A 16,139-nucleotide genomic window follows, 5' to 3' on the forward strand; every position below is an offset into this window, starting at 1 on the left:
GTGTGTAACAGGGATGTCTTTAACAGCTGTGGCGTCGGAAGAGAGTTCCAAAGCTGCAAGAGAGACAACCACTGCTAGAGAGCCAACACTGGGGGACCCAGACTTTAGCCCCCATGTGGCTACATAGTTAGGCAGTGGCATCTTTTTTTAGTACTTATTGCTTTTAGTGTCTTATTGATTTACCACCAAATTATTGAACTTAATTTTGTTTTGTAATACATATTTTTAATAAACTTTACAAATGACAAGAAAGATGAATAATTTTGATATTAATAGTCAGTCATCCAGACTCCAATCTTGACTGTATAAACCACTAAACCTGTCAAAGAGCTGTATGGAAGACTGAAAATGTTAAAGCTAATTTAAAGGTGCTGCTTCATTTTAATTATGTATCAAACATTTTATCTTTATTTTTTTGTTGTTTTCCCATTTAAATTCGTATTTTTCGAATTTATTTAATTAAATTTATTGTATTTTTTTTATGTTAAAGCAATATTTAGCTGCCATGCTTGGCGGTCAAGCTTCAGTCGTGCTGTGATTGACAGATAAAAGGAGGGCGGGTCAAAAAGAACCTCATCCAATCAGAAAACGCCCTGTTGGCCCTGCAGGTTTCCCATGGTGCTTCCGCTCTGAGCGCTACGTCAGCAGTGATACAGAAACATGGCGGTGTGCGTATCACAGCGGCCGGCTCTCTACTTCGTTTTAAGTTTTCTGGCAGCTGTAACTTTTCACCGCAGTGTCGCCGACGTCGCTACGGATGGGTCGAAGTCAGAAGAGCCCCCTCACCGCCGGTTCGAGTACAAATACAGCTTCAAAGGACCACACCTGGCGCAGTCTGACGGCAGTATCCCATTCTGGATTCACGGTGGAAGTAAGTTTGTTTCCACCACCTGTCATCAAACAGAACCGAATCGAGATGTCTGTACACGTTTTTAGCAATAACGCCAAAGATCTTTAGAGCCTTTTTATTTTCGTATTATCCAAACGCCCGTTGCTAGTTTCATTCAAAAGTGCACCAGGAAACCCCTAAAGCTGTAAAAGTGCGCCTTTTGTGTATTTAGAGAATAAATAATTCTAAAAATGTTAAATGATAGTGTGAATGCAAACTCATTCGTGCAATGACAGGCCTTTGGATTCTTGCATCATACAGTGAGTTGTCCAGCTGCTGACATGAGCATATGATTGTTTCCACCAGTTTGGATCAAAGGCCACAAATAACATCAGTTTACTGTCAAACTGCTCAGAAAATACACTTGTTTCTCTCCATGTTTTATTCTAGTCCCCCAAATTCAAAGGAAAAAAAAACAAAGAGCCTAAATATTACTTATTTTCTTAGCCCTATAAATTAGTGAATCATCATTATCTTTAACTTGAAGCATCCAACCCCATTTTCTATCTTGTAAGAAATTCCCCTTTACTGACTTCAATAATAGCTACGTAGCTATTGTTAAAGCTTTTAGTGAATTCATTCATTTAGAATTTTTATTAAATGACTATTTTTTATGTTAATCCAAATACCAATTTTTTTCTCATTTTTAGTGAAAATTGGTTTTACTGTTCTTGTCCATCCAATCTAATGTATTTGTTATGGCAACTCAACTTATTTTTTTCCTCTTTTACATTTTCTTTATTATCACACACCTCCTTACTGTTTGTTCCAGGTGCCATTCCAAGTGCTGATCAGGTGCGCATCACGCCGTCCCTCAGGAGTCAGAGGGGCTCTGTGTGGACAAAAAACAAAGTCAACTTTGAACACTGGGAGGCCGAGGTGACCTTCAGAGTCTCCGGGAGAGGCAGAACAGGAGCAGACGGTTTGGTAAGCAGGATTCCCATTTAGGCTGAGTCGTATTATTCAGATAAGTGCTTATGTCATAGTGTTGGCAGACACAAAACATTTTCAGGTCTCCTCAATCATCTCAAGCAAAACACCAATAAAAGGCTCAAAAAGTGACAAACTGTCCAAAGAAAGAGTTTTAGATGAATAAAATGAGCTGTTATTCTTTTGGTTTCTTTCTTTTTTGGGAACTCAGAACCCTGGTGCTTTCTAACAACACAGCTAACATTCATATCAATACAATCAGAGGCATGATGGGAAAATTGTGCTGCTTTTGTTTTACTATTGGCTGCATTTTAAGGGACAAAGTACGGTATGTGGTGCTAATATCCATTGGTTCAATTTTGAGAGTTTTAGAAATGTTTGCTTCGGTAAAAATTCACCTGGTGTTTACTTGCCAAAATGACCTGTTTCTAGTCATTTACCTTCCTCTAAACAGGAAATGTTTGTCTTCAATACACCAAGAAGAAAGAATTTGAAACAACCACCCAATTAACAATCACACAAATCCTGATGATGAACCGATATTTTAGATTCCAATTTGTTTTCCTTTTGGTTCAAATCTGGACTCTGGAGCCAGAACTACCATAAGGTCCTCCCAGTAGTCTAACATGTTTTATTATTGATGCAATAAATATAAAAAATATTTTATTATTCCTCCATAACGACAGCACTTCACTACAGTCACTAAAGTAGTCGCAGGCTTTAAAGTCCTTCTCTAACTATATTTTGATCCACTGTAAAAGCCCCAGTGTTGTTTTTTTTAAAATTATGATTATTCTGTTTTTAGCCAAAATCAAAAAGCTTGTCATTTTTTAATTTTCAGCAGAGCGGCAGGAGTTCATCAGAAAATCGCCTCTGAGATGTGGGCTGGACTGTTGGCGTGTATTTAACATCATAAGAAAAATGCTACTAGAATATTTAAAAATCACTAAAAAAAAAACAATTTTCATTGGAATGGGTCTTTAAGCTTGTGAAGAAAAAAAATCAATGTTGTTAAAATTCTGACTGCGTCCTAATTCTATTTGAACCAACCGCCATTTGCGTTTGATTCCCTAAAGTTAAAAATAGAGAACTGTCCACAAACATGCTTCATAGGTCAATTGGCAACTCTAAATTGTCCGTAGGTGTGAGTGTAAGAGTGAATGGATGTGTGATTGTGGCCCTGCAACAGACTGGCGTCCTGTCCAGGGGGGCGCCTGCCTTCACCCATAAGTGGCCCGGATAGGCTCCAGCAGCCCGTGACCCCGAAAGGGACAAAAGGTGGAAAATGAATGAATGAATAAATAAAAATAGAGAAACACAAATGATCTTTCGATCCAGTCTCAAGTCAGTGGATGGATTACTTTCTGAAAGTGCAAGCTCACATCTGAGCTGGCTTTGTTGATGTCCTCTGCCACATATTCCATTGAAAATGTAAAAGACAAATGTATTTAACTGACCTACTTTAGTCATTACTAGAAGCTCTGTTTAACTAGTCATATTCTATCAATACAAAGAATTGATCATTCTTCCTGAAAGCTCTTAAAAAAAAGTCTAAATTAAGTAAACGTGTATGATTTTTTAATATAACACAATAATAAAGGTGCGTTTGAGTGCGATCAATATGGCGCTCGTGTGATTGGATTTTCCAATGGTGCGCCTAAAAAATCCATGGTGGGCCCTGCCATTCTGTTGGGGGTTTAAAAGTCTCATTCCCGCATGTGTGTGCAGGTGTAACACCCCTCAAACAGGAATCATTGGTTATTTTTGTGGTTTTTTATTTTACACATTTTTTCAGTTTGGGTCCGTGCGCACATGCCCAGTGCTGACGACAGTTGGAGCAAATGCAAAAAAGTCAGTTAAAATTCTTAAAGTTTGGACCTTCAGCTCCAGCGTTAACATTCTTTCGTCTACCGCAACTTTTCAACCGTGAACGCATTTAACGTAAATCCACCGGATTCTGAAGCGGAGAAAAGCAGCCCTGAGTTTATATACAACACGGCGCAGTTGAGAAGGATTTACGTAATCAACGTTTGTCAGCGGATAAAAACGTGTTCTTCATGTTTGCTGCCACTTTACTGGTGTTAAAGAATTGACTACGGTGGCCCTGAAGTTCTATTCTCTGCAACAAATTTCAAACAGCAGAAAGATCACAGCAAAGTAATACTCAGAAATCCAGTTTCAATCGTAAATTCTTTTACATATGTCCATCATAAGAAAAATGCTGAAAACCCCAAAAACCTGAATTACATTGGAGTGGGTCTTTAACCCTGGTGCTATCTTAGATGACCCCACCCTTACATTAACGTGTTCTCCCTACCATGACAAAGGTGGATAAAGGTGGAAAGATTTCATGTAATCCATGGACACCAGTGAAGATCACAAATCATTGAAGAAAAAAGGTTCAGCGCACTGTCTAGTGGGTCTAGATGACCCAACTCCCAATATTAAAGTGCCTAGGATAGCACAAGGGTTACACACCAACTTTTTCATGTAATTAATCTTTATTGTAGAATTGTGTTTCATATAAAGGACTTTTTGTTTACCAGTTTGTAAATTAATCCTTTTCAAGTCTGAATAAGCCAATAAAAAGAAAAGTGACCGTGTAAAAGTGAGTTAAACGCAATGAAAACAAGTAAAAAAGTTAGGACCCATCACAAAATATGTATTTTTATTTATTTTTTACTTTACCCACCAGAGTAGGAAGCATCAGAACTACACTAAGTCCACAAAGGACATTGTTTATAAAACTGTAGCAGTGCTTTTGTCTGTAATCTGGGACAATGTATGTGAAATGTGCGGATGATGACATGTTAATCCACTAAAACCTGGGGCATAACATAGGTATTGCAGTCAAGGGGCCCTCAGGTCTTAATGGATTAAAGCACAACAAAAACAACTGGAGAACAACACGTAAAGACAAACGAGACTATTTCTTTTTCCTCAAACTAATTAAGAAAAATCTAAAAAGTTTGTTTGAGGTGATCACTATATAAAAAAGAGAAAACTATATATTTATATACAAGCAGCCGCTGTCAATGAAAAACAAGAGTGTTGAAATGACCAAACTTTATATAAAGATTATTTTATAAATAAATAGTTGATTAGTGTGCCCCCCCCCCCCCCCCCTTACATTTTAGCACACTAAAAGAAAGACCATGTCCAGCCGGTCGTCTTGTCTTTTCTACTGTTTACTAGCGCATGTCCACCACCTACAGTTGGAAGAGACTTGGAGCGAAATGTCAAAGCGGTGCAAATCTCACGATTCCTGCTCTAAACTTGATTTGATGTCCTAAAGTTCCAGCCAAGCACAAACCACAGTTATTAATTCTCCTCCATGATCAATTTTCAAGCACTTGGCACTTCTGTGAATTAAAGGGGACGGACGCCATCCACATATCACCGAATTCCTGATTGGTTAAATTCCAGCTGGTTTAACTCTTAATGCACGTCCAATGGCCGCATGTAGAAACTTGTGTTGGTATGCGTGAATACATGAGTTTACAACACGGAAGTTAATGAACCAGTTAAGAACCATTTAATGTGTGTTTACATAGGCTTTTCTTTAGAAATGGCAACTTAAATGGACGTGTGAACATAACAATTTATAATTTGGTATCCAGATCTTTTTTACGTCTCAACAATAAAAGATATTTTGCAAATTCAAAGTTATATGGCAAAGCATACTTCAATTCTAACTTTAAAACAGACTAAAAGAAAGATTAAAAAATGTGTTTGTAACTCTACTTTGTAATTTTGTTTTTCTGTTAATTTCTTTTTTACTTAATAAAATTATCTTTATTTTATTACTGTTGACTGTCTTTTTTTTTCAAAAATGTTTTTCACATTTTCTTTTTACCCAACAGGCTGTGTGGTTCTCCACCGCACAAGGTATTGATGGTCCTGTGTACGGCGCTGCCGATCGCTGGGACGGAGTTGGAATCTTCTTTGATTCCTTTGACAATGACGCAAAGGTTTGTGCTCACATTTCTTTTTTCGTCATTGACATTTACTGAGGCTGGTTTAGGATTTTTCTTTGGGAAAAAAGAGGCAAAAATTGCTTTCCTTGTTGTTGTCGGCTGATGTGATCATCGTAATAGAAATCTGTGGGAAAAAATGTTGGAAGGTGATGTTTTTGTCTGAAAATGAGTTTGTTTAAATCTGTTAGTTTATGCAAAATGTTTTTTTGTTTTACACACAGGTATTGGATTTAACTTCTAAAGTAAATTAACCAAAAGATTACCTATTTTCTGATGGCTTCTGGATTAACATGTCTTGTTTTCTGTGTGTTTTTTTAGAAAAATAACCCCGCTATCATTGTCGTTGGAAACAATGGCAACCTTGTTTATGACCACCAAAAGTAAGTGAATTTCTTTTTCTCTCCTCTGATCACCAACTCAAATTTCAGCAACTTAAAGAAGATTAGAAAATATGATTATATTTGCTTGGAAAGTAAATAATCCTTTATCTTTCCTAATCTCCCCAGGGCGAGTGAAAGCTTTAAATCACTTTTTCAGTGCCATTCCAGCTCGTCTTACAGTTCATAGTGTTTACATCGCCTCTAAAGAAGTGTTTACAAAAACATGTGTTGTTGTTCACCTAACTAATAAACTTTCTTGTCTTTTATCAGGTTTGTACACAGCCGAATCATTTAAGTGATAGGATTTATTATTATTATTTTTTTAAATCTAGTGACGGTTCCACACAAGCCCTTGGTTCATGTTTACGGGACTTCCGCAACAAACCGTATCCCATCAGGGCCAAAGTCACCTACTACAAGAAAACACTGACGGTAAAAGGGAATAAATGCGCCACAAAAAGATGTCCACGAGAGAGAAAAAGCAACATTTATGTTCTTTTATCAGGTCATGATCAACAACGGTTTCACTCCAGACAAGGAAGATTATGAGTTCTGCACAAAGGTGGAGAACATGGTCATTCCTACGGAGGGCTTCTTTGGCATTTCAGCTGCCACTGGCGGTTTAGCAGGTATTACTCTACTCCTTTTTTATTTAGGGATGTCCCCATCAGGTTTCTTTGGCCCCAATCCCATTGATTTTTAGTATCTGCCAATAGCGAGTCCAGATTAGATAATTATGTAAGGCATCGGAAAAAAATAAACAAATTTGATAAAAACTTGCAGGTTTTTTATTTTTATTTTATGAACCTTCTTTACTCATTTAACACCTTACCAGAGCACTTTTTTGAAGTAGCTTGAGCGATCAGGTTAAAATAGTGCAGCTATCCACTGGAAAAAAAAGAATGAATTAACTAGTACAAATTGATTATAGTTAGTGATGGGAGAAGGTTTGGTGACTGCAGCTGTGGGATCTTCATATGTATATTAAAAATTATTATATTGAAAAGTGACTTTCTTTTTGAAAATCGTTGTTGTAGCATAAATGTTCCGTTCATGTATTACAGACTTGTAGCAGAAAATGTATCCGTAATAATAAGCTTAATGTATACTACTGATCATCATAATGATGCAATAAATATCCAATCTCTGATCGAGATACAAAATCCCATTATGATCGAGTCTGAGACTGGGATCGAGCCCTATTTCAGAATATATGATCGAATTGGACATCCCTACTTTTAATAAATGGGAACATGTTTCTCAAGTTTTATTTTCCCACAATTCAGTTCCAGTTCCAGATCTCGTTGGAAATCTTTCTAATTTAGTTTAAAGTTATTGGTCAGGCAAATGAGGAAACAAAAATTCTGCTAATCTAAGTCCATGTATTTTATGTTTCTGAAAAGTAAATATTTAGCTCATCTCATATAGAACTGGTTTTAGATATTTTACTCTTCTGAGATGTTTTTTTTTTTTTACATTTTGTTTATATAGTTACAAAACTAAATGAAAAACATTAAAGTAATTTCCCACTATAAGATTCTAGTAAAACTTTTTCATAAATGCATATATTTTTAGTCTCAAAGAACTTTCCCAAGAGAAGAACATTACAGAGGAAAACATTAGTAATCAGCAGTGGTAACTTTAAACTATCTGTAGGTTTGATCTCCTTGAGGTAAACTGCAGGATTTTGTCATGAATTTGTCCCTTTCTGATATTTGTGATTTTTCTAATTGAGATTTTTGTTGCCTCCATCAGATGACCACGATGTTTTGTCCTTCTTGTTATTCAGACTCACAGAGCCAGGCCAGCAACCGGTAACTACATTTATTTAGTTTCCAATTCCTTGTTTGTCACTTGCTCCTTTAGTTCTTTGTAGTTCTGCTTTTGTGTGTCTTCACAAGCGCGTGGTTAAGTTCACCCTGTTTTACTGTGTGTGTGTGTGTGTGTGTGTGTGTGTGTGTGTGTGTGTGCGTGCCCTTTCCAGCCTTCAGTCGACGCTGAGATTCCTAAAGAAGAGAAGGACAAATATCAGGAGGAATTTGAGAACTTCCAGCAAGAGCTGGATAAAAAGAAGGAAGAATTTCAGAAGGAGCACCCAAATGTCCAAGGAGAGCCAAGTTAGTTTGCTCCTTTAAGGAAAAAGATTCAGACTTTACACGCATAAAAACTAATTCAGGGGTTTTATTATCTATTTTGCATGATTTGTCAAAAAAAGTTAACAAATAATTTTAAATAAATTGTGTATTTTGTAACATTTCCATGTGTTTTATTGTATTTTATTTATTTTGTTAAATTTTGTCTTCTCCAGTTGAGGACTTGTATGAAAGTGTGAACGAGCGGGAGATCCGTCAGGTCTTTGAGGGCCAGAATCGGATCCACCTGGAAATAAAGCAGCTCAACAGACAGCTGGCTATGATCCTGGATGAGCAGCGCAGACACGTCTCTGTCATAACAGATGAGATCAATAAGAAGGCAACTAGTGCCGGGTCCGGACAGGTGGGCAAGAAGAGCAGCCATGTTTCTTTTTTATTTATTTATTTTGATTTTTTTATAAATCCTTTCACAACAGACTGCTTTATATTATGTTGCTCAAGAAAAAAAAGTGTTTGAAAAAATTAAACCACTTGAAATATACTTAGATATGTATAAAGTTAAAAAAGGCTAATCAAATGATTTGATCCATTTTAAAAATTATGAACAGCTGCTTTTTTGCTTTTCATTTTCAGGTGGAATCTCAGCAGCTTGGTTCTGTCATAGCCACGCAGCAGGAGGTTCTTAAAAGCCTGAATGAGCTGAGGTAAGCACAAACACATATGATTGCTCTTATTTTCATTTAAAAAAAAGATATTTATAGCAAACATACATTTATAGCAAACATACCGGCGATCAAGAATACTGTGGAAAAACAGGAGTAATCCTTTGGGATAAATCTCTTAAATCATATTTAACCTCTTGTTGTCATAGCTATAGCATTGCAGGTGTCTGCGTCCGCGGCCACAGTCAGTCTTTCATCTAATGACTCTTTTCCACTCACACACCCTTGTTTGCTCTTCAGAAGGATATCACTGCCTTTGTTTTATTTTTTCATTGACCTGTTGAAGTTTATGTTACATTGTTAATTATTTAACAAAACTCAAAGAACAATGTTGATGATGTGTTTTGTTGCTGGGATAAACTTTAGTTTCACTTCCCTAAACCTTTTCCCCTAATGGTTGATTCAAAATGCATGAATTGTTTTTGGAAATTTCTCCACCAATGGAAAACGGTAGTAGAGTTTTATTTTGAAAGCACCGCAAGTTATCTGTTCATCAGGGAAGATCAGGTGACCCTTTAAGTCGAGGATGCCCAAATCCTGGCTCAAGGGCAGCTGTTCTGCTTCTTAACTAATACCCATGTCATTGCAGCTTCTTACTAGTGGATCACCTGACCCAGGTAAACAGGCAGTGGTTCCCAGTAACCGGAGATAGATACATGGTGCATTAAGCTGTATTTTAGCCAATTATTTCTTTAATCTTTTTAAAATGTTTTTAGCCCTGAATTTGTTGTGATGTTAACTCGCAATACTGTGAAGCTGCACACACATCAAATGCAATTCCCGTCTGCTACGTGGTCAATACATAGAAAATGATGTCGAGAGATCAGATTTATTTTAAAGTGTTCTACAAAATGATCACAATCACATCTCATGAATTCATGAGCTCACTCAGAGACTCTTCCACTACCTTGACCTTCACCGTGAGCTTCACCATGACCTCTGATTGTTTCTAATTGACTTAATATTGAAACTGGCTGCACCTGACGTGTGAATCGTGGATCAGCCTTTTTGAAAATGGGTAAATCTCTCTGACAAATGAGATTAACTGTTGTTGAAGAAAGACAGTAAAACAGTTAAATATCTGGGGATTTGACATTCATTTGTCAATCTGTGGACCACATCCTTCATTTCAGCCCCAAAACCTTTCAAAATAAAAAACTCACTGCAGCATTTTTAGTTGAGCTTCAATGCGAAAGTCAGAGGAGCAGAGAAACCCTGGTGGAATTCTCCTTAACTCTTTGAAAATGTATTGCACCCCATCTTTAATCTCTAGCAGAGTTACAGCTTCAGAAATCTTAAAAATATTTCTGCTTTTGTCATGTTTGTGACAAATAGCAAATATTACACATGCTTCATACTTTTTAAACCTTAAAAAGTAGCTTCCCTTTCAAGTTGAGAATTAAAAAATAAAATAAATAAATAAACTGATATTGAATGCAAAGATAATACAGCTTAAGGGATTTGAATGTGTTGCTCCTTCTGGAACAAAGTCTCAAATGACGGGTCGATTTTGCTCCTTACAGTAAGTAAGCCTGATTTAGAGTACACAAAGTAATTTTGACAGTTTAAAGCGCATATATTGACACTGACATTTGTGTTTCTGTGTTAGTTGTCTTAGGATTTAGTCAAAGCGCACACGCAACAGATTTAAAGAAGAAAAGGGAAAATCTTCATCACCGCTATATCAGATTATGGATTTTCTTCAGCTTTAGATATAATTCAGTTATGCTTCGTCTGATGTTTATTTTTTTGTTTTTGAGGCTTGTTTAACTAAAAGTTGTACATTTAGTGACATCACCTCTTTGACTTAAAAGGAATGTAAACGTATGGCATTCAACACAAAATTTGCATAAAGAATTGATCAAAATATATTAAAAGATGTTATTTTATGTAACGTTAATCCCTCAGACTCGTGTATCATAAAGGAACCAAGCTGTTTGAATGCCCTAAATACAGCCGGAACATTCATTCTCAAATGGGATTTTATTTTTTTGTAGGCATGATTTTCTTCATCACACTGTTGACCCACAACTCATTTCTTAAATCTGGCTGAAGTTGCCAAACAAAGGTAAAGGTGAAATTTCCCGAACCTCATTAACAGGGAGGTTTGTGAAGATAATGAGCTGATTGGCAGTAAATGCATTGAGGGGCTGGCAGATAGTCCTCACTAAAGTGCTAATGAAAGAGACTGATCTGTGCTCCTTCACAGACGGTTTATCCTGACCCGTCTTTTGAACAGATTCTATCTTAGACATCATCTCAGACTATACACATACAAAGGGGGCTTTCTGCTGATAAATGGGTCACTTGTAGGAGATGAAGATTAGGGTTTAATAAATGCTCACTTTCTTTCTAAATTATTTTTTTTCCCCCTCCGGTAAAACAAATTAGATTTTGTTTATATGTCATCCCTGTCTCAGACTTTGGACATGTGGCAACGCAAGAAAAGGCTGCATCTTAGCACCGTTTCTGTCCCTATCAGATTAGAGGTCTTTAAATACATCTGTCATATACAAGCAAAACATGGTTTCCATCCAATTGGTTTCTTGTCTCAATCCTCCCAAGGGCCTTCCTGCTTAGATTGCTAAAAATTCTTTTCATTTGTCAACTCACTTTTTCCTTCGCAATCGCCTTAGATGATTAAGATGATAGGGGGAACTTATTGGTTTGTTCCTGTAAGCAATCAACTTTAAGAAATTGCAATTTGTTGAGAAATGTGATCCAGGCTTAGACTCTCCCTGGGGAGAAAGGTCTCCCAAGGGTTTTTTTTTTTTTTTTTTTGGGAGGGGGGAATTAAGATGAAATGCTATAAGACAGTACAACTCCCTGACTGAGAATCAACAGTTGAGAACCTAATATAGAATTTTGATCATTGACATTCTTATGGTTTTATTGTATTGGATTTTAATTTCTAAATATTTTATGGATTTAGCATATTTTGAAATATTTTTTTCCTATTTTTACTAAAATATTTTAATGTTGATGGTTTTTATGGCTTTATTCAATTTATTGTTTTATTATATGCTGAATGCAAGCAGCTTGCCCCTTTTTTCTTACCTTCGGAATTAATGAAGCTCCGTCTTCTTCTTTTTTAAAATGGAGTTAACAAACTTCTTATGAGGTTCTGGTCAGCCATTCTTGTTGTTGTGAGCAATCTGTGTAATTTGTCTTTAAAATATATAAAAGAGATTTCACTGACTAAAAGTAAAACATCTTCGTTTCAAGAAAAAAAATTATTGTCTGTCTTGCAAGAAAAATAAAGTTTTATCAATAGCTAAATCTTAGTTTATAATAATTTTGTCCTTAGATTGGTTGAACTACAGACATTTGTCTTGATCCTCAATGAAGCTTCGAGTCTTCAGAGAACTCCTGGTAGGACCGGGTTTTAACAGTAAGATTTCTTCTATATAAGCATCACTTTGTTGTGGAGGATTGCTCCACAAGATCAAACCTATTTATTAAAAGATCGTTTGTGAATCTTTAAAGCTCTTTGGTGCAGACACAGAAAAATCAAGGTAGTGGCGAGTAAAAAAATAAAAATGCTGGCAGGAATGTCTGTTAGGACTTTGGGGAATTAAAATATTCCTGAAGTCCCACATGAGAAGGGGCTGTGGACTTCAAGAAGTTTGCGTGTTACGATAACGGAGAGGCAACGGTGACCATTTTATGTTTTGCTGAAAAAGATCTGTTGAGTTTTTTTAATTATTATTTTGCTCTAATATGCTAAAAGCTTTTTTTTATTGCATGGTTTAAGTCAGTTTTACATTTCCACTCATTTGAAATGCAGCAGATGTATTTAAATCTATAATGTTGATCCTTTAATTATTTTTTCTTCTGTCTTTATTCATTTGAAAAAGGCAAAAAATGAAAGCTTTGCTTGTTTAAGGTGCACTTGTATCCCTGTGCCCAAAAGATGAAGTGTAGCTTCACATTTACATTCATGCATTCCTTTATTTCCTAGAATAAACCAAGAACAATTTTTTTCATGAGAAGAATATTTTTGTTAAAAGAATCTACGTGAAGATATTGTTTCATATGTCAGTCTTGAAGATGCAATGTTTTGTCTAGAATTACACTATCAATGAGTTATAGTTATGAATTTTAAAACCGACAAAATTATTTAGGCCTCAGATGTTTTATTTGAACAAAAGGAGCATAAGAGAAAATAAGGCCTATAACTCATTTTCAAAAAACATTTTTCTGTATTTGTCCTAAATTTTATATATAATGGAAAATTATGCATTTTCTTTTCTTTTTTTTTCTTCTTTTTTCTAAATCCTTTTTTGACTTTAATTTAGGATCATGGCTAGCCCCTAAGAGATTTTAGATGATCTGTGTAGTCTCTGCTCTGTTTCTTAACCTGCTGCACTTGTAATCTGTTGTAAGAACATGTTTTTATAAGGGATTAATTTAGTAATCATGACCTCCTTTTATCAGATGGTCATTTCTCTATTTTTTGTTACTTAGAGAAAGTATAGCCTCCAGTGAACAGGGATTAAGGGATTAATTTTGGACAATTTCTTCAGCTGGAAATGAACAATACCCCACAGCATATTTACCCGGCACCAAGTTTTGCAACACTCAGCAGCCATGTTTTTCCATCGTTTGGAAGGGCTGATGAAGCGTTTTCTTTTTCCTTTTTCGCGTCGTAGTTAGTCGTCTGTGTCCTTGCCTCTCTGCAGAACCTCCTTCCACAACTCCTTGAACCAGATCGGTTCCGTCCAGCAGGGGAATGCAGCTGGAATGGGTACATATGAAACAATTCAGCATTTCAATGACATCAAGGAGCATCTGCATGCAGTGAAAAGGGACGTGGAGCAGCTGGCGCAGCGTAACGCCCAGGTGATCTCATTTCAAACAACGTAAAAACTGTTGCACTTCAACATGTTTAAAATTAATAACTATCCAAGCTGTTTTTCCCAGAATCCTGCTGAAAAAGCGGTGAAGTGCCCTGAGATGCCTCCCATGCCTTCCTGCTTATCCACTGTTCACTTTGCTATATTTGTTGTCATCCAGTCGGTTCTGTTCTTCTGCTATGTCATGTACAAGTAAGGCCACTTTTTTTATTATAACATGTATTTAAGGGACTTCATTAAGACTTTTTTTCTTTTTTTTTGTAGAAGTCAGCAAGAAGCAGCAGCAAAGAAGTTCTTTTGATGGCGTTCATGACACCCAAAGTGCACATGAGGGAATGTCCATTTTCGTAATTTTTCTTTACAATTCTTTTTCAAATTGTAAGTTATTGTACTTGAACTTTTTTTTGAAGTTGTTTGTTTTAATTAAGAGGATTTTTACTTTGATCAATGAGAAATGTGTGAATGCTTGTGAGAGACTCGCCGTCCTGGATTTCCGATTAAATATCACGTGACCCTTACAGTATTTTTTTGGTTGGTCATACAGCCTTAGTTTGTGTTCAAAAGCTGCAATCTGCCACAGTCCCAGTCCATGAAACTGAAGCAACAAAAAACATGTTTTCAAATGTGCAATTTTGTAATAAATACCGCCGAACTTTTAATGTGAGACATCTGCTGAGGTTTTCCCAAATGTCTCAAATCTGACGTGCCGTCTGCCTGAACAATTTACATAAATAGTTGACAGAAACTGCTCCTGTGTGGTCTCCTTATTGTTTTCTTTTTCTTCTGTCATCAGCACTTCAGATTTCAAAATTAATATCATGCAATGAAAACATTCTTGCATTTAGTAATGAATGAATCCAAAATAATTTAGAACTAAATTAAAGTACAACAATTCAAAAAAGCATTTTTAATAGATAGTGTTGCATAGATTTTAAACAAATATGAGTCACCATCAAAAGACTGCTCCAAAGAAGACCTCTGTGACCGGGTTTACGAAGCTGGTCAAAGAAAGATGGAAGACTTAAATCAAGCCAGTTTTTAAATATTCATGTTGAGATCTTTTTTTTTTTTTATAATTGAACAGTAAAATAAATCATTGACATAAAGGGAATAGGAATTTTTAAAATTGATAATTATCTGAGCAGGAAAGCAACATGACCAAATCAAACGGTAGGTACTTTGATGAATTGAAAAGGATTCTATCAATACATCCCTACCAAATCCAAGTTCCTGATTGGTTAAAGTTCAACTGGTTTAACTTTCAAAGTGTGTCCAAGAAATGTGCGTTGATCCTTGTAGATCCTGATAATTGACTTAAAAATTTGCATTGGAATTCATAAACGTGAGTTTTGAACGCAGATGTGTGAAGCACACATTTGGATAGACTTCATTGGAAGTGACCGTTTGAACGCAAGTTGCAGAAGCCAATGTCAACCTAGCGTAAGAGTTGATCACAACAGAACACCACCTCTTTAAATATCATCCTAGAGATGAAAAGTTTTAAAATATATATTTAAATCACAACCACTATTTTGCTTTAGAAATATACCATCATCAAATCCTTGCAATAATTTCTTTCAAACAACTCAAATGGGGGGGGGAGAGACCTATTGCTGCAAAGTGAGTCCTTAATTGCACTCTATCTTTCACAGTTCAACTAAAAACCCTCTGGACTTATATTAGATTGGCAAAATGTCACTAATCTGCAGAGCAATCAGCATACCTGAAAATAATAAAGTAATCAAAATGACTGCAATTATTTTTCCACCTTTGCTTTCAGGTTACAATCGGTGAAAACCAAAAAGATTGTTTTGCAGAGGTTTGATCCACAGACGTGATGACAGTGATGAGATGAGCGCTGTCTCCTCTTTCACCTTTGCGTCGGTCCCACTGAACAATGGTCCTGCATGACGGGCGGGTGGCATCATGAGGATAAACAGGACTGTAATCCTGCTCCTCTTTGCACATTGCCTCCTCCTCTGCTGCACGTGCGCTGGCTTGTACTATAATATGATTAAGCAGCAGTTGGAAGCAGCTCGGCCTGAGTGAGGAGAAAAAGCTTGGAGACCTTTCCCTCAAAAGCCTGATTCATCTTTTTGGCAATCTTCTCCAACAAATGTTCAAAGCATCCAAATATTTGTTAAAAATATTTCCAAAAAGGACTTCGTGATTTAAAAATACAGAGAAAACAGGCCATCTGCCTCTTAGTGTAGAGGAGCAGGGAGGATTAAACCCAGATTATGCCCTGAGGCAAAACGCGCGTGTGTGTGTGTATGTGTGTTTGTGTCTGTT

General features: G+C 36.4%; 1 protein-coding gene across 1 annotated transcript; it reads left to right on the top strand.

Annotated features, from left to right (window-relative positions):
- The first annotated feature begins 582 nt into the window (after positions 1-582).
- Positions 583-14,592, top strand: lman1 (lectin, mannose-binding, 1). Its single transcript, XM_004074716.5, has 13 exons — positions 583-871; positions 1,662-1,816; positions 5,683-5,790; positions 6,115-6,176; positions 6,509-6,608; positions 6,682-6,805; positions 7,932-7,990; positions 8,161-8,293; positions 8,485-8,672; positions 8,903-8,973; positions 13,674-13,833; positions 13,915-14,039; positions 14,112-14,592. Exons 1-13 carry the CDS (start codon positions 661-663, stop codon positions 14,146-14,148), a joined length of 1,533 nt encoding a protein of 510 aa, XP_004074764.1. The 5' UTR covers positions 583-660; the 3' UTR covers positions 14,149-14,592.
- Positions 14,593-16,139: the final 1,547 nt, after the last annotated feature.

This window comes from Oryzias latipes, chromosome 12 (genome assembly GCF_053564925.1).
Source record: "Oryzias latipes strain Hd-rR chromosome 12, Olatipes_Hd-rR_3.1".
NCBI lineage: Eukaryota > Metazoa > Chordata > Actinopteri > Beloniformes > Adrianichthyidae > Oryzias > Oryzias latipes.